This window comes from Camarhynchus parvulus, chromosome 14 (genome assembly GCF_901933205.1).
Source record: "Camarhynchus parvulus chromosome 14, STF_HiC, whole genome shotgun sequence".
Lineage (NCBI taxonomy): Eukaryota > Metazoa > Chordata > Aves > Passeriformes > Thraupidae > Camarhynchus > Camarhynchus parvulus.
The window spans coordinates 8922650-8945886 of record NC_044584.1 but is presented as its reverse complement, the minus strand read 5'-3'; the positions used below and the strand labels follow the sequence as shown (position 1 = coordinate 8945886).

General features: G+C 40.0%; 2 protein-coding genes across 4 annotated transcripts; one reads left to right on the top strand and one right to left on the bottom strand.

Moving 5' to 3' along the window:
• The first annotated feature begins 1082 nt into the window (after positions 1–1082).
• On the top strand, positions 1083–2276 carry GPER1 (G protein-coupled estrogen receptor 1). Its single transcript, XM_030958235.1, has one exon. The coding sequence runs from the start codon at positions 1203–1205 to the stop codon at positions 2274–2276; it is 1074 nt and encodes a 357-aa protein (XP_030814095.1). The 5' UTR covers positions 1083–1202.
• Positions 2277–19834: 17558 nt separating this feature from the next.
• ZFAND2A (zinc finger AN1-type containing 2A) lies at positions 19835–22940 on the bottom strand. 3 transcript variants are annotated; one of them, XM_030958271.1, is made up of 6 exons: positions 22752–22940; positions 22125–22219; positions 21268–21399; positions 21012–21163; positions 20385–20474; positions 19835–19983 (listed from the first exon to the last, which is right to left on the bottom strand). In XM_030958271.1, exons 1-6 carry the CDS (start codon positions 22804–22806, stop codon positions 19974–19976), a joined length of 534 nt encoding a protein of 177 aa, XP_030814131.1. In that variant the 5' UTR covers positions 22807–22940; the 3' UTR covers positions 19835–19973. The 3 variants fall into 3 exon arrangements, with proteins under 3 accessions (XP_030814131.1, XP_030814130.1, XP_030814132.1); XM_030958270.1 differs by lacking the exon at positions 19835–19983 and having other exon boundaries at positions 20095–20474; XM_030958272.1 differs by lacking the exons at positions 19835–19983; positions 20385–20474 and having other exon boundaries at positions 21008–21163.
• Positions 22941–23237: the final 297 nt, after the last annotated feature.

The window sequence follows — 23237 nt, the reverse complement described above, 5'->3', positions numbered from 1 at the left end:
CTGGCAATTAAAAAAATATATATTTTCATGTAAATAAAAATCAATGGTTTGACAGTAAGATGCAGATTAAGCAATTTAAAATATTTAAAACCTAACACAAAATAACCTGGTTTGTAATTTCCTTGCTGTTTTATTTGTTTGGGGTGTTTTTTGCTTGACTCCTTTTTTTAAATAAACTTCTAGCAATGCTTCAAGTGCATAACATTCAACATTTAGAAGTAAACAAATCTGATAACTGGTTATTTTCCATTACTACACGGAAGTCAGTGAAACTTAATAAATCACAACAGAAAACAAACTGAGTATAATAATGTTGGTGTAAATCAATATGCTGCTTGTATTACCTTCATTTCTAAAATTTGCCTTTCCCTCCCATTGAAAGCAGCAGGAACCAACTGCTTTTCATCTCTGTTGCCTTCTCAGCAAGCCTTACAAGCCTTACCCTTACAAGCTGACAAAATAAATATCTATGTATATATATTTAAAAATACAGTTTTCCTATATTAGGTTAAAGTCACTCATTTGATTTCTCTGTATTTCTTCATTTTTTAATACTGAACCCCTGACAGGCACACACAATTTTAACAGACTTGCCCTCATGATGGTATTTTGATCTAGAACAAATTTAAATTCTTTTAAGTGAACCTTTGCATTTATATTAGAACATGATGTTTTCCACAACCTCGGCTGTGATTTAAGTTAGCAGAATCTAATGGCACATGGAACAGTGCTGGAATATGAGATTAATTGTTTTCCATTTGCAAATTGCAGGTCCAAGGATGTTCATTGATTATTAAAAGAAAACAAATGGAGCTAGAATTCCACTGCCTTCCAACTTGCATGAAGGAACACTGCTGCTGAAAAGCTTTTATTAAAGAGACCCAAGTATCACCATGGTAAAAAGATTCCTACATGATCTTAAGGCATACAGGAACTGCAAATTCTCTCATTTAAAATGTATATAGTATCCTGTAAAACAAATTAAGACATTCACTATTTGTAGTATTATATTTCAGTCAGTTTTAAGCCTGATTAATCTGACTTTTAAAGCATTTTAATTTCCTATACAAAAGTCTGTATCTTTTTCAATTCCAACCAAAAATGCTTGCTAAGAATTCAGTTGAAACCAACCAAAAATCTGATTTTTTTGGTATTGCCATCAAACTGTGAGTACTAATATCTTTTCTGCAGATATTTTAACCATGGAAACTTATTCTGCCTCAGTATCACCTGTTATATGTAACAGCACAACTTTCAACCTGAATGGATCCCATTTGTGTAACGAAAGCATATCCTCTAGATTAGCTGATAAATCCGAACACCAACAATACGTTATTGGCCTTTTCTTATCATGTCTTTACACAATATTCCTTTTTCCTATTGGTTTTGTGGGAAACATTCTGATACTGGTTGTCAACATTAGCTTTCGGGAAAAAATGACAATCCCAGACCTTTACTTCATAAACCTGGCAGTGGCTGATCTCATTCTAGTGGCCGATTCTCTCATTGAGGTGTTTAATCTTGACGAGAAATATTACGATATCACCATCATCTGTACCTTTATGTCTTTGTTCCTTCAGATCAACATGTATAGCAGCATTTTCTTTCTGACATGGATGAGTTTTGACAGATACTTAGCCCTGGCCAAAGTAATGAGGTCCAACTTATTTCGCACTATGCAGCACGCTAGACTGAGCTGTGGGCTCATATGGATGGCATCCATTTCGGCAGCTCTAGTCCCATTTACAGCCGTGCACTTACAACACACCGGAGAGGTCTATTTCTGTTTTGCAGATGTAAAAGAAATCCAGTGGCTAGAGATAACCCTGGGGTTTATTATCCCCTTTGTGATCATCGGTCTTTGTTACTCATTAATTGTTCGAGTCCTTATAAAAGCACACAAGCACAGGAGTCTCCGGCTGCGGCGACAGAAGGCTCTGCGCATGATTTTTGTTGTTGTCCTGGTTTTCTTTATCTGCTGGCTCCCTGAAAACGTCTTCATTAGCGTCCAACTTCTCCAGAGGAAAAGCGAGCCCGTCTCCTCAAACAGCCCATCCTTCAGGCATGATTATCCTTTAACAGGACATATTGTGAACCTAGCAGCTTTTTCTAATAGCTGCTTGAACCCCTTAATTTACAGCTTTCTGGGGGAAACCTTCAGAGACAAACTGCGACTGTACATTGAACAGAAAACAAAAATGTCAACACTGCATCGCTTCTGTCAGGCTGCCCTAACGTCTGTCATTCCTGACAGTAATGAGCAATCAGAAGTCTGATTTAGTGCCATTGTAAAGAACACATGACTGTGAAGTTGTGCAAATAGTGAACAAAATGCTTGCTACTAACAGAAAAAAAGTGCATTTGTGTGTGTGTATATATATATTGTACCGCTCTATTGAGTATTGAAGGTTTATATTCAAAATGTTTTTATGACAAGACTTTAATGTAGAAGAATATGTTTTAGTCAGAGTTATATTTAATTATGAACAGGATTATTAAAAGCTGAGCACTGAAGAAGCTTTATTTTGTATTATACATATATGAATGACAATATAAGAGAAAATTTTATCAACTTAGGAAGACTCTAGATGTAATCTGATTATCAGAGATGATACTTTGCTGGTGTATATAAGGTACTTCCACTGAAATAATGAAGCTGCTGTAACAGTGAGGAAAAATCATTACAACATATTGATGTGGAGATGCAGAAAACATTGATTTTTTTTTCACCCAAACATGTTAAGATGAATGATTTTGCCTACAAGAACTACATGGTACTATCGTCACTGTATTCTAGCATGTCTTCCATGATTAAGTTTTTGATCCTAATATAATCAAGCACAGTGATGAGTTTTTGTCTCCTAAATGTAATCTACTGTTTACATCAGTACTTGATCAAAACCAAAATAATCTGTAACTATAGTGCTCATCTCAAAGAACTTCACAGAAGCAAAATGTAGTGCTTCACTCTGTCTTCTAAGGATTGACCCTGATGATCTCTCTCAGAACAAACATAATTGGCCTTTTTGTCAAAAATGCCAGGGCACCAACATTATTCACACCTGCCTTCAGATTTGAGTGCACATTGCACAAAATCTCTTCACATTCCAGAACAAAATGCTGTGATTTTTAAGGAAGTGTCACTTTCTGCAAAAGATATTGTAGATATTGTGTAGATATTGCTTGTGAGAGTGACAGAAACCTCCATTTTTAGGAAGGAAGACCACATATAATGGAGAGTGTGATTAGTGATCATCGGATCTGAAGTTCATGCACAGCCATCCCACCTCCAGAAACTCCCAGTCTTTCGAGATTGTAAGATGCATTTTAGATGCTTTGATCATTTGAAGATTAATTATACTAAGCAAACAAATGATAGCACCACTTACTGGAAAACAATAGTGTTTCTTTTCTTCTAGCAAATAATTGGGTTGTAAATCTGATTGATGTTTAGCACAGGTTACTCCTGGACTTCTTCAGAGGAAGCTATAAAGTTCCTAGAGATTAGTGTGCAAGATCATTAAAATATCACTTGCTGCATCTCTCAAGTGAACAAACTCATTTCACTTCTGTGCTTATTGACTGAAGCACCAGAACTCAGCAGAATAAGATGTTCTGTCCTATTTTCAAATGTCATATATTAATTAATTAGCACAGTAACAGATTCTAAAGGATTTTTAAATGTAGACCTTTAAAACAATGACTAAAGCTACTAAAGCAATAAAGAAAACAGTGAATATGATGATTCCACTCATATTTCTCATGAGATATCTTGAGCTTCTTAGTGGAAGTTTTGGCCACAGAAGACTTGACCTATAAACAGAAAGGCCACAAGACGATGATGGCTGAATTTGAAATAGATAGCTGGATATTCCTGCAGCTCCAACAGGAACAGCACTGTGGAGTCTGAGGCAACTGCAGATTAGTGATTGCTAATCGCAGTCTAACAAAAAATGAGTTTAGTTCCATCCTCTCTGCACAACACCAAGCAGATCTCCCTCCTCTCAAGAAAGATGCAAGCATAGAACAAGTTGCTAACATACAGTGAGTTATCTCCCACCACTGTGCTGCATCACACACAGCCCTTCTTCCTCAGTACTTTTAGCCACAATTACTCAGGTCCTATGGACTGCCAATAGAATTAATCACACCATTAAAGATGGCTATTTCAGACAACACCCAGCTGAAGGAAGGGATAATTGTTTTGGCAATGCAATTCTGAGAAGACAGACACATCTTGAACTTACAGATTTATTAGGTTTGTGCAATCCTGACACTTGCCATGAATAAAGAACTTATTTGGGGTTGCAGGAATACACTTTCCCAATCATAGTTGTTGCTTATTTTGGTTTTTTAGGAATAAGATCCTTTCCCCTCCTTCCAATACAAGTCTATGGTAGAAGCCTTTCTGCTACCCCTGCAGAACACAAATCAAGAGAGTCTTTGTGCAGAAGCTTATAATAATAAACAAACAGCAATAGCAAATGCCTGCTCATGCATCCTCCAAAGTAGTTTGTTTCCAAGTGATCTTATTCAGTAATATACAGTGAAATCTAGGAAAGACCAGATTACCATAGCATAAAGAAAACAATATTTACTCAACCTGAAACAACCTATTGCATGTTTAAAACCAAATTACAAACCTAAAGTACCTGATGGGTTCTCTACTGCTGATATTTTGAAACGGGCTTATGAACTGTGCCTGAAATCACTAAATTTAAACATACTTCTTACTTTAAATGCAAAGCACTCTCCCAGCTGAAAAAACTGCACACTTATTCCCAAAGCTTTTTTTTTAAACAGTAACTCTGTACAAAGTAATATTTACAGAAATGTCATACAACTTCCATGTGTTTATGTACACAACATGTTTTCTGCAAACCAGCATCTTGCAATAACTCCCTCCTATGGCTTATCCACGCACCAAAAGGATCTCAGCTTGATGTGCCACTTTTTTTAATTTCAAAGAACATAATCACCAGTAAATAAAACCTTTTCTAGAGGGTAGAGGAAAAAGGGAATAGGAGCAAGAATTTTTATACAACTCCTTCACTTTTTACCTCTGGTCTCTCACAAATTGTTTCATTGCTGAGTTGAAGGAAAAGATTCCATATGCCTTTCAAAAACACTGGACTGATGACAACTATGAGATTTAAAAACCTGTTTATCACAGTTGCTTACAGTTTTTGCTATAATACTCTATATAAAGTTTCCAGACATGAGAAGTCTAGTATTAGGAAAAGCTCACAGAAAAGAGGAGAAAGGGAATAATCAAAAAAATCCCTGAAACCATTAACTGCTTTTGAAAACAATACTTTTAGCACAAGTCTGCCTTGAATGCAGAGGGTATAACTTAAGATCTAGAAACAAAATAAATGCAAACAGCACAAACAAGCACCAATCTGGACCCAATGCAACTGAAAGCTTCCCTTAGCTGTGTAAAAAGATATGAGAAAAAGAATTATGTGAGACCTCTTTAACATGTTAAGGAGATGCTGTAACTTTGCATTCTTTTGACAGTTTTGGGAGATACACTAAATACCAACTGTGCAGACACAACATCCACCTCTCAAAAATGCAAAGTCTGTCAGTCTAAAGATAAAGCTCGATTCATTTATGAAGAGCATTACAGCATGGGAGGGCATGTGACAGAGAATTTGAATCAATGAGTCAGGCGATCCTAGATTCTGTGCAAGGCTTTGACATAAGATGGGCAAGATGCAAGAAAAGTCACCTCTCCCTTCAAAAACTTGAAAAAAAATTGAGCACAAAGTTTTACAAGAAAATGCCTGTAAAATTTCAGACTAAGTATCTGTGTTTCAAACAAAATTCACTGCCTGTACAGTGCAGGCTCTAATCTTTTTTCCAGCCATCAAGTTGTGTTAGAGTATAACTGAATTTTTTCCCGTGTAAGGATTTTGCTGTATTCTCTCAGCTGTTTATTAAGACTGTAAAAGGGAAAAGGTTGTCTGGATAATTTTAAATGGTTAGGATTGTCACATAAAAAACGTGTTAAAGAGTGGTTTACCGTAAGTAAAAGCATGTCAAGTTCAACCCTGATTATCATTAATTCCATTGGAACTTGTTTCTGCATAACTAAAAACAAGTGAGTGTATGAAGAAACAGGTTTGAATTTTAATAGCTACTTATGAAGGTGAAGCAATGAATTAATTTGATTTTGATTGAAAACAACAAAGATAAGAGCTTGATTTGAATTTAAGGGACAGCATCTATCCTTCCCTTTGACCCTAAGCCTTACCTTACCCATTCAGACCATCAGACAAACATTTAAAGGTTTCATCACAGAAGAGCATGGAGTCAAATTAATTGTTTATTTGTTTCTTTTTGTGGTAAAACAGGAACAACATGTGATGGGGAACAAGTCATTTTTAAGACATGCACACAGAGCACCTTTCCCCTATACCCTTAAGCTCTGCTGTCAGGGAAGTTGTGGTACATGCCCTGTGCTGTGTTTCAGAGACACCAGATATGAAAATCTGAACACCCTCCAGTCATATTTATAATTTAGGTGTCCTTTCTTCAACAATATTGTCCAAACTATTTATTCCACAGTGACTTTTATTACAATAAACTTTTAACCCTTGGGTTTGGGCTTCCTTTTGGACTTCCATCACACAGCAGCAGCATGACACAGGCAGGAGCTAAGAATAAACAGCTGCATATTGAGCCATCCAAGGTGCCAACACAGGAGCAATGACCTCTGCAGATTGGGCAGGATCAGCTCTACTTTCAAGTCCCTTTCTTACATGCAACTTCATTTCTTTTACAGAAGTCCATTAAATGCCACTACAAAACATAATGATGATTGTCTGAGTCTCACACAGTCACCTGCATGTTTAGGGTGGCTTTTGAAACTGTTCAATCCCCATGATAAAAACCATTTTCAAGTTTCCAACCTGTTTTCTCACATTGTTCAAACAGTCTGCTACAGGTATATACAAGATATTTCAAAGTTCTAAATTAAACTACTGAGCTGATCACTACCAAAAAGTAAAACCCTATGTTCTCCAAATAAATATTTAATGCAGCAGGGTGAGCCTTTCCAAAGCAGCAGCTTTGCTTACAAGTCCCAGTTCACTTGACCTGCAAGCAAAATCACTGAAGAGTTTTAAGACCTTTTCAAATTGCATTCAGTGTGTTTTCTGGAAGGACTTTAAAAAAACCATGGGGAGAAAAAAAGACATAGTAGAGAAACAGGAAAATTATTAGGATATTGTTAAATTATCCTTAGAATTGGAGTTAAGGCGATTTTTACAGAAAGAGCTCAGTGGCAGAATTGCCTAATAGTGCTGGAGATAGATTTGTTTTCTGCCTCAGCAGCAGAAATATTTCCTTTCCCAGGCATTCCCTCAATAGAAACAGTAATATCATGGCAAATAAGATTTTCTTCCTTTTATTCTCTCTCCATTCAGAACTACAAAAGAGAAATAGCCTGTACCTGACTACAGAAACCTTTTAACTCTTGTGCTCCAGAGTGAAGTGCACACAGCAAATTGAGAAGCAAACCAAGGAAACAGCTCACTGAAACAACTGATAGTATTCCAAATATCCACCTGACAACTGAGTATCAAGGTGGGAAGAAGACACAGACAGTGATGTGTGGGGGAACTTAATTTATAAACTTGCTTGGCTTCCAAAGTCAGAATAATTACTTCTGATATTACAAGCTCATTCTCTAGTAGAGTGAGAAACATGACATGCTATTTTCTTATGCTAATTAAAGCTGCCTGCTGATGGGTGACACTGTCGGGGTGTTGTGGGATCAGAAATTCAGCCTTGCTGGCAGAGGTGCTGCTGGAACTGACACAGAACCCAAACATCCATTGAGCATCCCCAGCCCAAAACAAGGAGTGCATGGGGACCCATGGAAAACTGCCCCTGACCCTGCTGATCTGTGCTCTTCTTGACTCTCACTGTGTGAGACTTTCTGGATCTTGGCCAGAGATTTTATTCCGAAGCCTATCAGATCAGGACAGTTGGCTGTTCCTATTCTAAACTCAAACTAGATCCTGACTTAATCTAGACAAATGTAAAGAAGACAACCATAGTTTAAGCAAAGGATGGTAAATTTTACAATTTAAGAAACCTCTACTTCAAAAATTTATTAAGAGATGTCTTTGAAGTAAAAGCTTGAAAGACACAGAACATGGGATTTTCATAATAAAATAGGAAAAACTTTCTATTCCAAAGGTAATTTGAAAAAATAATCAGCCAGTGAGGTGCATGAGAGCTCCTAAGTTCACAAAAAGCCCATGACTAATTTCAGTGACCTCTGTATTACAGTTCAGTACAACAGTTCTGTAACCAATTCGTTATTTTACAAGTGGGTAAGGATTAGTAACTCTCCTTTAGGATTCAGTCCACAGTGTAAAGGTAGGATGGAATGACAGTACCTAAAAGCATGTATTTTCCACAGATACTTTAGATTTTCTTTTCTCTTTACATAACCACTCTGCTCCTTTTTAAGCAAAGCAGCTCTAAGCCCTCAGTACATTCTCTGAACAGCTTTGACATCTTTCAAACTCTGAGATGGCAGGAAGAGCTGTCTGCCCTTATGTATATGCTATTTGCAATAGCCTGTTTTACAGATGCAAATTATTAAGATAATGCTGAGAAATTTAATAAAACACTGGTTGATGATCTTCTGTTTGATGTCCTACAGAACTCCTGTGGGATTCAATTAGAAATAGGTAAATGCATTCAAAGACAGAGTCTGGTTTCCCTGTCAAATACCTTCATGCTTGTACCCTCGATATTTCAGGCAGGTTCTAAAAGTCAAAAGATTAATTTTCTGTTCTAATTACTTGCTGGATGTAACAGACAAGCATTTTCCAAGTATTTATTAATCTGTGTGGCTTTGATCTAATACCCAAGAGCCATTTTATCTATGCTGTAATTTATTAACATACATAAATATACACTGATCTTCCATGTGGTTCACAATACTGCATCTAAACACAGAAAGCATTTTGAATGAGAAAACTTCTCATTTCTCATTCATACTACAGAAGCAGCCATCATCCCCCTTTTATCTGCACGAAAACATTGGAGTTTTTTTAATTTTTGAATCTATTTCATCTACACACAAAAAGTCTTATTTTGTAAAATTCATTATACCAGATTCCCACATTCTTTAAACAAGCAGCAGCGTTTAATCAAGGACAGGACTGCTTGTTAGAATAAGCATAATTTAAATATCCAAATCCGTGCCATTTTAGGTTTTTTGAACCAATTAACATTAACAAAACAGTAGTAAGAGCAATAAAGAAGTAACAAACCCACAAGAATCAGGCCTGCATTAATACATTATGCTATACAATTCCAAGTTTCAAGCCCTGTCAAGAATAATTGCCTTTGAATGCCCATTTCTCTGTTCTTTATCCTGTATCAGAATGCAGCAAACATCCTGTCAAGCTTACAAGTTAATTTCTTGCCAAGTGAATGCATTTTGCAAATTGAAACATGTTAACAGGACTTCTTTTTAACTAAAGTTACATGTATTTTGAGGATTTGTGCCAAGTTTTCTATATTCAACAATTTGGGCCTTTTCCAGCAATTTTCATTGATGATGCCTCTCTCTATGAGGAGCTAGAAGTCATCAATACAGAACCAGAATGAAATTATCATTGAAGAAGGGCAGAAAACAGTGTTCTCACTGGACTGGAGCTGGCTGACACAGTCAAGCAGATCCTGCCTTTGCTCCTTCAACAACTGAACACTCAACAAATTCAACCCACAAGTGGGATCCTGTCCTGAATTTAAATTTTGTTAAAATATTTGCAGTTAAGGCAGGAAAGCAAGGATTTATACTGAAAATCCAACAAGAGCCATCAAGGAAAGTCTCACCAGCAAGCAAAGAATGAGGGCTGAGAGGAAACAGCAAGTACGTGCTCCAAGCAGAGAAGGAAGAATTTCCCCTCTTAACAGCAAAGAAGGGACAGTTCTGTTTCACCACCAAACTCCCCATCAATTTAATACCCTGGCTTTATTAATAAAAGTAGGGAATTAACTTTGAATGGATACAGATTAAGGCAAATACCCAGAATTAGCATGAAACTCTTGTTGGCTAATATGTAATGAAGAATGCACAATTCCTCTAAACACAAGTAAGAAATACACCACATATTGTTTATACCAAACACAGTTGGGGACATGAGCCTTTCGCCTGGGAAAACCATCTTCAAAGTAGCAACTGTTTTCCCAGCTGTGAATACTCTTTCCTGGGAAATCTATTCGTACCATTACAAAAATAATTTTCAAAGGAATGTAAAATTATTCAGCCTAATCTATGCATATCCATATTTCAGACACAATTCTGTACCTTCTTAGACATGTCTGTTTACAGAAGGCCTACTATTCTCTATAAACACTACATGGGTGTCACCATTAAATTTACCCCCTTTTTTAAATAAATAAATGTATGGTTAATTTAATAAAATAATTGGAAGCAACTCTATCAATATTCTGATGAAGAAGTGTTAGCAGGAAACAAATGTTTCAGTCCCATAACCAGCTGCCCTCAAAGTTTGTTGTTTTGTGGTTAGTTGTTTTTTTTAAATTTTCCTAATTTGAGCAATATTGCATAGATAAGAAAGCAGATAAACCAAGCAAGATGTCACACAGTAAGCTATAACTGCCACATGGATTTAGAGCTTTGTAATTATTTCCTATAACAATCAGAAGGCCACCATACAGAGAGGCACTGAGACCCAGTGGGCCAGCAAACCTGTCTCTTTGTGCAAGTAAAAAAACCCCAAACAAATAACCCAAAAATAAACATTCAACTGAAAGGTAGCCCAAAGCAAAGAGAAACAGGCCCTATATTTTAATTATAGACCCAGCACACTAACATCCATCCTGACATTTAACTTGGCCATTTTGAGAAACAGCTCCCATTCCCCCTTTATCTCTGGGAAATGGCTTTCTGCTGATGTATCTTTCCATCAAGGTACAGGGGGAGATGGAGGGATGAGGGAAGATGAAAGATTATGTCATCTTCTCTTCATAACATGGACAAAATTCTATTTGCATGTTAAAGATACTTTAAAATTGGTGCAAAAAACCCAGTATGAAATGAGAGTCTTATTTTAGGAAGTTAAGCTAAATAAAATTAACTTTTCAGAATGTATTTCCTTTTTTCTTTTAATATTTAAGATTTAATTTTAATATTTAAGATTTTTACATAATCCTTGAACAAAAATCAGTAACCTCAGATAACACGAATGCTTACAACAGAGGATTAAGTAATTACAGCAAAACCAAACAAGTGCAGGAAGAGTGGACAGTGGAATTGCAATGCAGTTTCCAAAATATACTTTTAATGTATATAAAATACAGTTAATATTGGTGGCCTGGTAATCAGAAGAAAATCCTCCAACATCACACTAAGTTGTTAACTTCATGGCATTTTTTTAGGATGGGAAAATATAAACCAAGTTATTTTGATGGCTACAAGATAAGCTTCCCATTAATTAGAAAAATAAATTAAGGGAACAATAAAGGATTACTGAGTTTGTTTGCAAATCATCCACAACTCATTATTTCAAGAACAGGCTTTGGGATGAATTAGTGGGTTGTCAAACAAATAAATACACTGTCTGATGATAGCTTTACAGTATCTGCTGGATCAGTTTGCACCAATGTCTGCTTTGCATTCATTAAACATTCAAATTACTACCCCAGTTACCTGATTACAAGCAGCATTAGAGATCATATCAAAGTAGCATTCCCAGTTATTCCACCGAGCTCATGCCCAAAATGTTTATCTCTACAGCTTAAACAATTTTACAGGGTTTTCCAACCAGTGGTTTTAAAGAATCTTTTTTTTTTGTGGTTTGCTTTGCAGCTTAAATATTCTGTATTGCTCTTTATGATAACCTCTAAAAAGCCAAACAAAAAACACTTTCTTTACAAATTTTGCCTTTTTCCATTTAGTAAACAAATCTTACTGTTTGGGCACCTGCACACTTTGATGAAAGAAACATTATGAGCTACTTGTTTATTTGCCATTGTTTGTAGTATCTGTATGGAATCTCAGAAATTAAATTCCTTTCCCACTGATCCTGCCTTTATCTGAGGAAAATGTTGATTCCTCCTCCTCCAACCACTTGCAATGCTGGAGATAAGGAAGTACAGGGAAACACCCACTAGCTGTATGAGCATTACCAAAAGTACCCTTTAACCATGAACAAGGGGATTTGATTTATAAAGATTGATCTTCCCTTAGTCATCATCATTTTCCTTGAAGTTACAACATTCACCAGACTAAATTGGGAAGGAACAGGAAATTAATATTGTTTTCTATGGATTATGAATTTTGAATCTTGCCTAATAGATGTTCTGTTCTGAAAGAATTTCCTACTGTTCTGCAGAAAGCCAGCAGCTCTGCAAACAGCACTGCAGCAACGAGAGCTGCCCGTAAATGACCAATCCTTTGACACATAAGAACTCACTCTGGGCAGAACTCAAACAGCCCTGGGAAACAAAGCAGCCACACGTTGTTCCCTACCCACAGAGCTGCAACTGGCAGGACTGCTGCTCCAGAAAGCTTTGTGCCATTGAGGCAGATGAGAGTCTGAAGAAATCCACAATCAGAAGCAAAATGGGGGTAATTGCAAAGAAACACTTTTAAGGGTTCTGTTATTGCAAGCTGACACATTAACAATATTGTATTTCTTTTTTTCAGAGATCTGAAACAAAACCAACTTTTCAAAAAAGATACATCAGGCAGTTGTTACCTAAGAAGCCAATAGTCGGCTTCAAACCACCGGTCTAGATGGCACATTTTAATTCTCTTTTCTTCACACCCATGTTACAGTTTGAAAGGGAAAACTTAAACACTCTGATAGAGGTCTACTCAGATCCCATCTGGGCAATTAGCATTGTTCATTAACAGCACATTTCCATTTCATCAACATATAGGTATGTTAGCATATAAGATAATATTCAACATATAAGTATGTTAGTATAAAAGTCATCATAAAAAATGTAAAACTAATGTCTAGTGATTAAAAAAAATCTAATATGTGTGATTGTTTCAAGTAAATAGAAGAGTAACATTAGGAGAATCAGTCAGAAAAACCTGAAAGGCTAAATTAAGTTTTTAAACATATTTAAACTCTAAAACTCAGCTCCACTGGAGATGTCATATTTACAGCTGTGTGGTTCTAAGATCACTCACGAAAACATTCATATGGCTTGAATTGCTTAATGCTATTTTGTGTAAACAGAAGAAATTGAGTAGATGAAAATCAATAAAACATCAAGATTACTCTGAAAGGTCAAGCTGTCCCAAGGAAAAAAGCCTTAGTCTAAGGCTGGTGAGAATTTTTGAAATAAATTTCTGGAAGGAATGATCAGTGTACACTAAATCCAGTCACTGAAAACACACCTCAACCTGCCTCCAGCTCTATAACAAAATCAATTAGACATTTGTATTTTCCACTTTGGAGATTAAATTTGCTGTACTAGAACTGAAAAAGAAAAAAAAAGTAAATCACAGGAACATGACTTAATGAACCAGTGAAACTTCTGTCCCACCAAAAACTCTGCCTTCTTTCTGCCCCACATGAGGCTCCTTAGGAAAAACTGGAGCCTACCCATCCTTACTTTCAGAATGCCAGGAAGTTTCCTTTAATTCAGTTACTGCATTAAAAAACAATCAAGCTCATCAGAATGCAGGCACCACGAGTCAGGAATTCCTGTAGATCTAGCAAAATTCCGGCTTATTTTAAAGTAACAGAAATCAAATTAAAGGAAGTAAAGGTGCAGAATAAGCCTCCTCAGCAGTTGCCTAACTTTTGTTCCAAATTTCTTACTTGGAACCATTCATTGACTGAGCACAGCCCCAGAGCCCCTCCTGATCCTCCTGTTCACACAGAGCACTTTTACCTTGTTCTCTGTTACACTTTCCATGTTGACAAGATTTGATGACCAAAATCCCTTTAAAGCATAAATGCCAGTGTGCCTTAACCAAACATTGCACACAAAGCTGGGAGTACTTACACTGAGTAACCACCAAACTGCCAAGCAATTAACTTTTTTAACCACTTCTGAAGCAAAATTGTTTAAGATCTGCCTCGCATTTTTCATTCTCAACAGTTATTGCAAAAATAAAATTAAAAAAAGAAGTGGTCTATTAACTTAGACTTTCCTCTGTCAACAGTTACAGTTTATAAAGCTGATGCCAAGAAGTGGTTTGTCATGGACCTTTTATGGCATTCCCTAAAACTCACTATATACATGTTCAAGCCACCCACTGGCATCAACTTTTATGATTCCAAGAACTGTTGTGCTTAGTGGTGCTCCCTAACAGCATTAAGGGTTCCTCTTTCCTCACTCTTTGCTCTTTTTTTCACAGTCCTACAGTCTGCACAGCCCTCAAAACTCATCTGGGTGTTCTAAGAACCGAACACTGGACATCAGATGGCTCAAAAAGGCCCCACCAGCCAGGACTTGAAGCCCACCTTGGCTGTTTGGCAGTTTTACATGAAATTATAGATTGTCACAGGCAATAAAATTCTCATTTTGACATTTTAATTTCACACTGTTTTGTCCTGGACAAATATTTTCACTCAATTATAGCACAGCAAATCCACAGTCTGTATATAAAGAGAAACATTCCCTCTTGTGAAGCTATAAAGACAAAATTTCCTATTTTTGCTTTGACAAAGATGCATTTTTTTCTTACTTAGGAACATTTCTGCTGAGATCAAAACTGTACAGTCCTCTGAATAGCTTCTGCCAATAGGGTGGCTTTTTTATATTAAGCTTCCCAAACTCTTAAGTGCAATACTTAGAGACACTTATGAATGCAAGAGTTCTTCAAATGTGTTCTTGCCAATGAGCTGAAATAAAGTCTAATAACAAAATAAGCACTAATTTTTAGTTATATGAGCTCCATTGAGATGCACATGTCATGATAAAGGAAGTAAGAAGCAGCTTTCACATATATTTTATGCTAGGCCAGGAAACGTAAGAGAATTAAGACCATGGCTTCTTGAGGTGATCTTCAAGAATTCCTGAGGAAAAAAACCTGCTTTCCCTCTCTACTTCTTAAATTGTTTTACAGTTCTTTGATTCTCATTCCACAGTGACCACTAAGAATATCAGAACTGCATTGTCCTTGAAATATGCATAATTTCCACCACTTAAAACCCCAAACAAACAACAAAAACAACAACAACAAAAAAAACCCACAACCCCATAAAAACCCGTTCCAACTCCAAGTTCCTACTTAAGTAACATACTGAGATTGCTAATTTTATTCTCATAAAATAATTCATAAAACTTTCAGGAATACAAAGAGACTGCTGACACCTTCTGGCCACTTGACATTCTGTCCAAAAACCAGGAGAACTTCCAAGAAAACATCTTTCATGTTTTCCCAGGCACTCAGGATCACATGAAGGCTGAAGCTGCACTGGGATTGCCATATGACAGCTCCTCACTTGGCTCACCTTTCACCCACATCCATTCTCTGTTTTTCACAGAAACACCCAAAACAAACTGAAATCACCTTTCTGCCTGTTATGATTGTACCCAGCTTTGATTTAATTTATCATTTCCTTTTAGCTTTCACTCTAGGAATATTGCATCCAAGGAATCACTGCAACTGAATCCAACTCATGTTCAGAACAGAATCTACAGCAACAATAAAACCACTTTATATTGAATTAAAGAGCCAAACCTGCAGCTTTTGCTGCTTCTTCTTCTTCTTTGGTTTGGTTTCCAATTCCAGCTCATCCTTTTGGGCCACATCTTCCTTCAGCTTTTTTCTTTTTTCTGCTTTCTTTTCTTTTTTTTCCACAATCATTTTCGGCATTCTAAAATGCTGTTCTGTAACAGAAATCATCAAACTGCAGTTAGAACTTTTTTTAATATTAAATATCAGTCTCATATACAGACAGTTATACTATAACTACACTGGTATGATAATTATTTGTGGCTACCTAACTATGAAATGTATGTCTGCACTGAAATTTGATTTCATTGATTAATTTTGGAGAATTTTCATGTATTCCTTTAGGAATACATTGTAGTTAAGGTACTGTAAAACTCAAATGCCAATCCCCTGTAGGAATCTCCACACCTTTTGTCCTCTGAGGCCCTGTTGTGGAAAATGCCCCAGTGATATTCCTGGTAGGAATTCCCCATCATTTAGGCTGTGCTTTCTGCAGGTTAGAACACACCACAGCGAACTGTCTGATCAACTGCCTACCTCAGATAACACCCCATCATCTCAAAATACATTCAAATGACTGCTAATAATCTCAATAATATGCATATGCGTGCGCTCAAAAGCAAAATGTAAGGCTATTTGATTACTAAACATTTTTACACCACTAGTTCTGGTTAAACCGCAAGTTTTTTCTGTTTTCCTATAGGTTAACACGGGGCAAAGCTCTGCTTGAAGAGTTGTCTCACTAGCTTTATCTTTAATGTTAGACTGAAACAAGGGTGAACATGAACAGGAGTTGCAGTCAACACTCTGAAAGCAGGTCAAGGTGTAACTCCGTATTATTTCTTTACCAGAACGCCGGATTTAAGTGGCTTTCCCCAGTTGGCCGAACACTGTCACTTTCAGTGGCAATTTCAGCGTCAATTTCACTACACAGGCAAATACCGACTCAATCACAAACATTTACCTTGAAATACACACTGAAACATAAAACAACCCACGAGCCCACGTCGGGAGGTTCCCAATAGAACAGAAGCTGCCAAAGGAAGGGTTCGGCACCGCCGGGATAGCGGAGCCAGGCCGGGCACGTGTGAGGCAGAGCCGTGCCCGGCCCGGGAGGGCACCCAGCCCACAGCCAGCCCTGCAGACGAACCCGGCTCCGCTTCCCAGCCTGGATTCACCTCCCAACACAACCCCCGGGTTCGCTTCCCAACGCAAACCCCCCCGCACATCCCAACGCGAACCCTCAGCCACCGCCGCGCATGTGGCCAGCCCAGGCCGGACCGAGCCTCCCTGTCCCTCCCGCAGCGCCGTGCTGGCAGAGGGACCCCGGAGGAGCCGCCGCCACGCCGGGGAGACCCAGGGCTGCGCCCCCCGCCCGTCCCACACGCACCTCCCGCAGCCGCCGGCCCGGCACATTCAACTGAGCCGCACGCTTGGCGCCGCCGCCCGCCCCCTGCCTCTCATTGGCTACGCGGGGAGAATGGCGGCATCTGGTTGGCTGCTGATCTGTCAATCACCCCGCTGGCCAATAGGAAGCAGCATTCGGCGTTAAAGCGCCCATGAGGAACACGTGTGCTGCAGAACGCTGCGCCGGCTTCTGGCGGCGCGGGTGACGTCATCCTCCCGCGCCTAGCTCCGCCTGTGGCCCCGCCCTTTGGCCTGGGAGAGTCCCGAAATCGGGACCGAGCCGGGCCTGGCCGGGATCCGCCCGCATCCTGACCGGGACACACCCGCATCCTGCTGGGACCCATCCGTACCTTGCTGGGACCCCCCGGGGCCTGGCATGGATCGTCCTGTGTCCTGGCAGGGACCTATCCTGCATCCTGACAGGGACCCCTCAGGGCCTGGCAGGGACCCCCCCGCTGCGGACACAGAGCTGTGGCTCTCTGGAGAACGGCTCTCTGATCCCTTTGAGCTCGCAGGTCCTAAAGGCTCCAGATCCTAACAGATGCTGAAGTGTGAGGCATCAGTACCTGCATCCCGATGGGTCTGGTGCAATGCATGGGAAGAGCCAAGGTTGTGGTTTGACAGATGGAAAAAACACCTCCGAGGACAATTTCCAGGAAGCAAATTGGTTTCCATATTTTCATTTTCTATAAATACCCCATGCACAAACTTTTCCAAGTCCCCTTGGTAATTTAAGGGACAGAATTTTTACCACATACACACACGTAGACACATTATTTTTCAGGACAACCTAAGACAGGGCTGTTGTTTCCCTTTGCTTGGATCCCAGCATCCCTGAGATGCCGGATGGGGGAGCAGATGCTGGTGGCCAACACATCCCTGTGCATTGCAGGCACTGATGGGAAGAGACAACCTCTGCTTTCTTCCTCTTCCTCCTCCTCCCCACACCGAGGTGCCCTCCTGCCCCCAGCCATCCCTGCTGGGCTGGGAGAGCCTCTCTCCCCTGGGCTGTGTCCTCATACCATGGTCAGAACCTGGAATTCCCTTCCCAAAGCACCACTGGGGTGCATGGCATGGCTTGGGAATGGGTGCTGGTTAGAAATTACTCTCAAAAAATATAAAATGTATACAAAATACAGCAGTGTGCTAGGGCTGAGTTAGGGTATTGGCACACAGGATAATCAGAGGGTGGTGGTAAAAACTAAAGCTAAACCTAAAACTAAAGCTGTAATTTGAGCTTTTACTCCAATATTAGACTTCCTAAAATAGATTGTGTTATTGCATATCCTATTGTGACATCCTGTGGTTGAACACAGTATTACAGATACTGTCAAATCACGATCTTGCCTGCAGGATTGCAAAAAATCAGATTATGTGGAGTGATCAGTGAAACTCATATTTATTTTACGTGTTCAGTTTGACCAGCTAGCTGTGATCTTCTTCAAAAGTTTCTCCAGGATGAGAAATCACTGGGTCAAACATTAAATGGGATAGCACAGATATTTGTTCTGTGCTGCACAGAAATGACATCTGTCCTTTCTCAGGAAAGGCCTGTGACTCAAGGTGTTGATTGTTTAGTGCTGTCCCTGTGAGAGACCCTAAATCCACATTTCCTCCTCAGGCAGCATTCCCACCCCAAGGATTAAACCGTTCAAAAAGAGACACAACAATCTTTGCACACCTGCAGCACCCCCAAGGGTGTACAAAGCACATGCACTAACTGCACTCCCATCTCTTACAGTATCAGCAGAGATGGTTTTTCCCAGGTCAGGGAGCTCAGCACTGCTCTGCACAGTGCTTCTCCTCCCTCCTCAGCAGCACTGCAGGGCATTGGAGGGGCTGCAATTTCCCTCCAGGTAGCCCTGAGCCAACACTGCAGCCCAGAAGCCCCAGCATGCAGAGGAATGGCTCCAGTGACACATGAAATTGAGGTCCTGACCCCCTGACACCAGCAGAAAGCCCTGGCATTTTTCTCACAATTAGCTGGATGAGAGGTCTACTTAGATCCCATCTGGGGAATTAGCATTGTTCATTAACAGCACATTTCCATTTCATCAACCTATAATATTTCAGGCCCCAAGCTAAACAGCTGGATACTCATGCAGTTTTAAAGAGCCAAGAGAGCTGATCAGGATAATAGATGGAGCATTATCTGCCATGACTTCATTTGTTTAAGCTTTTCAGGAAGACAGCAAGAGCAGCCTCCCTAAACAATGCTGTATTTTTGCCTTATTCTCATCACACAAGACACAGTTAATGCTACTTTCTCTGGCTTCTTTTTCTCCCTGAAACCACAAAATATATTCCTGCAAATCTAAATTTCTGTCTAGAGGACAATAAATGAAGACTTGTACTGCACCAGCAGTGATGTGAGCACCAGCCTTCAGACAGGACCTGAAAAAGGACCTGTAAAAAAGATGGTTTGGCTCTATAAATAAAGGTCTTCCAATGACACTCAGAAACCAAGAGGAAGCTTCATGATGTTTATGTTGTTTGTCATGCAGAGCCAGAACACTTCCAAAAAGGATTGAAACATATGACAGTAGCCTGTATTTCACATTTTTATTTTGGGAGATTCCTAGTTCAGGCTTGGCATGACCTAAGCAAGTCTACCTGTATTTCATACCAACTGTAATCTTCTACCGACCACCATCATCTCACTTCCTACATCAAATATTTTTCATAATATTAAAGTTCTTATTTAAAATATAGGAACAAATAACATTGGCTTGGAAAGGGTAACAGTTTATTGAATGCATACAAAATTATGACACAAAAATAAGTTAATTGCATAGAAATTTAGACAGAGAGAGAAAATATTAACTTCATTTTAAAGGTTTGATCCAGATGTGAAGAGCCTCTACTATCTGCACCTGTAAGACATAAAAATGCACTGTAAGGGTTGCACAACTGGAACTTTCTGTCACATGAAGCTACAACATGCCAGGGAAGGGCTTGGGCTATTTATTTTAATTCAGGTGCCTGCTGTGCTTTCCTCACTCTGATGACACACCATTTTCCCAGAACTTGGCCAAACCTGTCACTGAGCAGGTAGGAGAGCAACCTGCAGATACAATTTGATATCCCAATGCTTGTGTCTATGAGGGCACTTTAACCACTCCATTACAGAGGAGCAGGGATTTACCTGTGCTGTCAGAGCCCCTCTACTGCACTCCCAACACCATTTACAGGTCAGCCACCAGCTCTAGAGCAGTCAGAGGTGTGACAGTGGCACTGCCACAGCCCGGTTTTGGTTTGTCTTTTCTCCTGATACCTGTTGTGCTGCCGATTCCCATTAGATGGCACTCCAATTGCTCCCGGGGACTTGAGGGTGGGATGAGATGCTCTCATCAGAGCTGCATATCTACAAACAAACACAACCAGGCTCAGCACCTATGCACTCTGTATTTTCACTCTTCCATCCTGTTTAATCATCTGCATCTGTCACACAAATCTCACAGTCCTACTGCACAGAACAGTCAAGGTACATCTGCCTGCAAAAGACAGATTTTTTTTTTTTTTATTAACATTAAGTTCAAACTTGGTTTGTCAGGGTATTGATTATTCTTGGTTACTTCGAGGTTCTGGACAGAGCTTTAGGATTCTAATATGTGGACCCAGACCCCAAAGGGTGCTTGAGTTGGCCAGTGCCTGTTCTCAGTTAGGAGACTGACACAGGTAAGCTTGAAAATCCAGGAAAACGTTTGACAAGCTTTTTCTCTTGGCTCAGAAATTAAGGCTGACACGTCAGAAATTCAGCCTGAGATGCAAGAGGAAATCATGGCTATTTTATTGACATGACCAATAGCTTCCAGAATTCCTGTCTGTCCAAGCTCCCCACCAAGCCTGATACCAGCCCTGAGACCTCATCTTGAGCTGAAGTACCCCAAGTGCTGCTCACCCTGCCTTGGAGATGGGCTGGCTGCCCCCTCTGCAGTCATGGTCCAGAGGATGCCGATGTTTTATGCAGAAGCTGCCACCACACTGTTCACAAACCACCTTCATCATCTCTTTCCTTTTGCAGCCTGGCTTTGTGCATTTGTTTGTGAAGATCTGAGTAAGAGAGGACAGGGAGTTGGCAATGTTTGCTTTCTGTGAGCCACGACCAAGCTGAAGGCACAGGAGGGCAGCTCAGACTTCAGCAGCAGTTTTCTTACCTTCTGCTTTTGCTGTGCTGGGTTGTATTTGCAGTCCTTATCTATGTGGGCTCCAACCACAATATCTGGGATTTCTCCCCTCTGCACTGGGATAGGTGTGTTACAGAGGGGACACACTGGCACCTGCACATTCTAAAAACACACAGCACAGATCAGCATCATAGAATTAAAGAATTGTTTAGATTGAAATAAAGATAATTCCTTTAAGATAATCAAGTCCAACCACTACAAGTCCAACACTATTTTACGTCCTTCCCCCTCTCTTACCCACAGATAGTAGAAATATATTCCTATATATATCCTAAATGATTCATGTTCCCATTTGCCAATGCTTTTAAAGATACACTTCACAGCAGTAACTGCAAATCCCTGTCCAAAAACCACACAGAAATGCTTTGCCAAACCAATTGTAGCAATGTATTTGGTAAGTTGACTTTAAATATCCTTTTGGTTTTTCTGGAATTACAGCCTTTGAATATTTCAAAGCCCAAGTACAGGCCAGAGATCAAAGTTTGGACCCACTTGTTCTATTTATTTCTTCTGTAGTTTCATGTTTGTTGTTCTTCAACTTACAGGACTTGGACCCCAGAAAATTTTAGACCACAATACATTACTTGAAATATAAAGCACTCCTCTCTGGGAAGATGCACTGTAAGTGAAAAAAATAGAATCTAGCAGATGTGACCTCTGAAATGTCGTGTTTTTATATATTTGAAATCCAGATGTATCTTTAACTTGCATCTTGAGGTTCTCCCATCCACTTTTATTGAAATTACAGGTGAAGTTTCAGAGCAGCCCTAATGAATGACTTAGCAAATCTGCAGGGTGCATTATGACTCACATCATACAGAACTCACTTTCTTGTAGGCAGAGCTGCACTTGTGGTCATCGTAACGGATGTGATCTTTACAGAACACTTCCCCACATGCATCACATTTCAGAGGAAGGAAATCTGGGAGAAGAATACAAAAGAAAACATTTTTATGGAACAAAGCTAACAACTCTAAGGTACTCACAGAAGACTACAAATAAATTCTAAAGCAGTTTTTTTCGAGCCACAATCCAGTTATCTCTATAGAGATTAGATCATTCTTCACAAATATTTAAAGAGCAAGAGTGGGAAGTTTTCCTTTTTTTATCAGCAGCATAAGACAAACACAAGCCATAAGCACCTCACGAGCTCCTGGAATGCAGAAACCTTAGTGAGCAACTAGTCAAGAGCTAAGAGCTGAAGTACAGACGCAAAGCCCAGTTTCAAAATCATGTTATTCTTTAAAAGCCATTCCTTAACGATTTAACACGTATAGGATGAACAGCTATCACTCTTTCCCTAGCCCTGCTGAGGGGGTACCACAGCAGCACTGCTATCTGGCACTACCCCCAGCAGCCGGGACAGCCTCGGGGACATCACCGGCCCCCGGTGCCCTCCGTGACGGATCCGCAGGGCGGGCGCTGCTCGGGGCTCGCTCCGAGCCCGCACTTACCCAGCTGTTTGCAGGAGCGCTCGGAGCAGTGCTCGCCCAGCCACGGCAGCTCCATGGCACACGGGGACCCGGCTGTGCCGCGGGGACGGTGACAAAGAGCGGAACCCCGGGCCGGGCGCGGCCGCCGCGGCTTTATCGGCTCGGGGCGCTGAGTCAGCGCAGCCGCGTGCTGAGTCACGCTCCCGCCGCGCCCCGCCTCCATGACGTCACTGCCGCCACAGCCAATGGCGTGCCCCGCTGCCCCCGCCGCCCGCCGCGCGTGCGCGGGCAGCGGCCAATGGGAGGCTGGGGGCGGCTGAGTCACGGTCGGGGGCGGGGCCTGGGAATGGGAAGGGGAATAGTGGGGGCGGGAATGGGGAAGGGGATAATTAAGAAAATTAAGAAAAATTTAAGAATAAGAATAAGAATAAGAATAAGAATAAGAATAAGAATAAGAATAAGAATAAGAATAAGAATGGAGATAGGCACTGGGGTGAGAAAAGATTT

What these genes read in the sequence shown, in the direction of transcription:
- GPER1 (XM_030958235.1), top strand. Translation starts at nt 1,203, where the DNA reads ATGGAAACTTATTCTGCCTCAGTATCACCTGTTATATGTAACAGCACA.
- ZFAND2A (XM_030958270.1), bottom strand. Translation starts at nt 22,806, where the DNA reads ATGGAGCTGCCGTGGCTGGGCGAGCACTGCTCCGAGCGCTCCTGCAAA. An exon ending in GCAGCTCTGCCTACAAGAAA is followed by an intron (nt 21,400 to 22,124) that starts GTGAGTTCTGTA and finishes GTGTGTTTTTAG; the next exon opens with AATGTGCAGGTGCCAGTGTG. An exon ending in CAGCACAGCAAAAGCAGAAG is followed by an intron (nt 21,164 to 21,267) that starts GTAAGAAAACTG and finishes TCTCTTACTCAG; the next exon opens with ATCTTCACAAACAAATGCAC.